Genomic DNA, 912 nt, shown 5'->3' with positions numbered 1-912 from the left:
CAAACGAATCTGGCTCGTGCCCTGGTCGCCCTTGGTCGATATGCCGGCGTTGCTGCACCGCCGCTTTGGCAGGATGAGCGACTGGCTGCGCCTGGCGGCGGCAGCGCCGGCGGCATCGCCGCCAGCCTCCCCCCGTCGCGCCTCTTCGCCTTCTTCGAATTCCTCGTCCATCCCGCTGGTGGTGCGCGTGGTGGCTGTCGACGAGTGCAGCAGCTGCTCGGTGGCGATGTCATCCCGCGCGCCCAACGCGATCGACACCGCGATCGACGACAGCGAGCGCGGGTCGCTATCGCCGCTCGACAGGCTCACCACGTCCTCCTCCCCTTCCTTCTCCTCATCTTCATCTTCATCGTCGCCGTCGCCGTCGCCCTCGTCGCTCCTCGCCCCATTCGCCCTTCGGTCCCGCTCGTCGCCCTCGTCGCTGGTCTCGTCATCGACGCCATCGTCGTCGTCGTCGTTGCCACCATACCGACGGCCCGGGTCCGCCCAGGTGTCGGCCCGGGGCCGGTACAGGTCCGACCGTGGCGGCTGGTCGCTCGACGCGTACAGACAGGTGTTCAGGCCGTCGTTGCTCGACGAGGCGTGGCTGGCCGCTTGCTCGATCATGGTCTTCTCGTCGACGGCCTCGGTCTGGTCGTCGTCCTCCATCGTGAACACGATGCGGTCCCTGTTGTGGCCGCTGCCGCTGCCGTGGATAATGCCGCTGCTGCCGCTGGCGTTGTTGTTCTTGTCGAGGTCGACGACGGCGGTGACGACGGGGGAGGCCTGGGAGTCGCTCATTTGCTGGTGCAGCTGTTTGTTGTTCTTGTCGACTTCGGCTGGGCGCAGGAAGTGTCTGAGGCCCGTGCTTAGGCGCTTCCGCACCCTCCCCGGCGCAGCAGATGGCTCCCTGAAAGGCACGTACCACCGCAC

At 67.2% G+C, this 912-nt stretch overlaps 1 protein-coding gene across 1 annotated transcript in view; it reads right to left on the bottom strand.

Annotated features, from left to right (window-relative positions):
- ACA1_253200 (uncharacterized protein) overlaps positions 1-780 on the bottom strand; it is a gene marked incomplete at both ends in the record, with an annotated part of 978 nt that extends 198 nt beyond the window's left edge. The window contains one exon of the mRNA XM_004367543.1: positions 6-780. Within this exon, the coding sequence (XP_004367600.1) occupies positions 6-780 (775 nt within the window). The remainder of the gene's footprint in view (positions 1-5) is intronic.
- Positions 781-912: the final 132 nt, after the last annotated feature.

Source organism: Acanthamoeba castellanii, assembly GCF_000313135.1.
Source record: "Acanthamoeba castellanii str. Neff unplaced genomic scaffold scf7180000084768, whole genome shotgun sequence".
Lineage (NCBI taxonomy): Eukaryota > Discosea > Longamoebia > Acanthamoebidae > Acanthamoeba > Acanthamoeba castellanii.
This window is presented reverse-complemented; position numbering and strand designations above follow the sequence as displayed.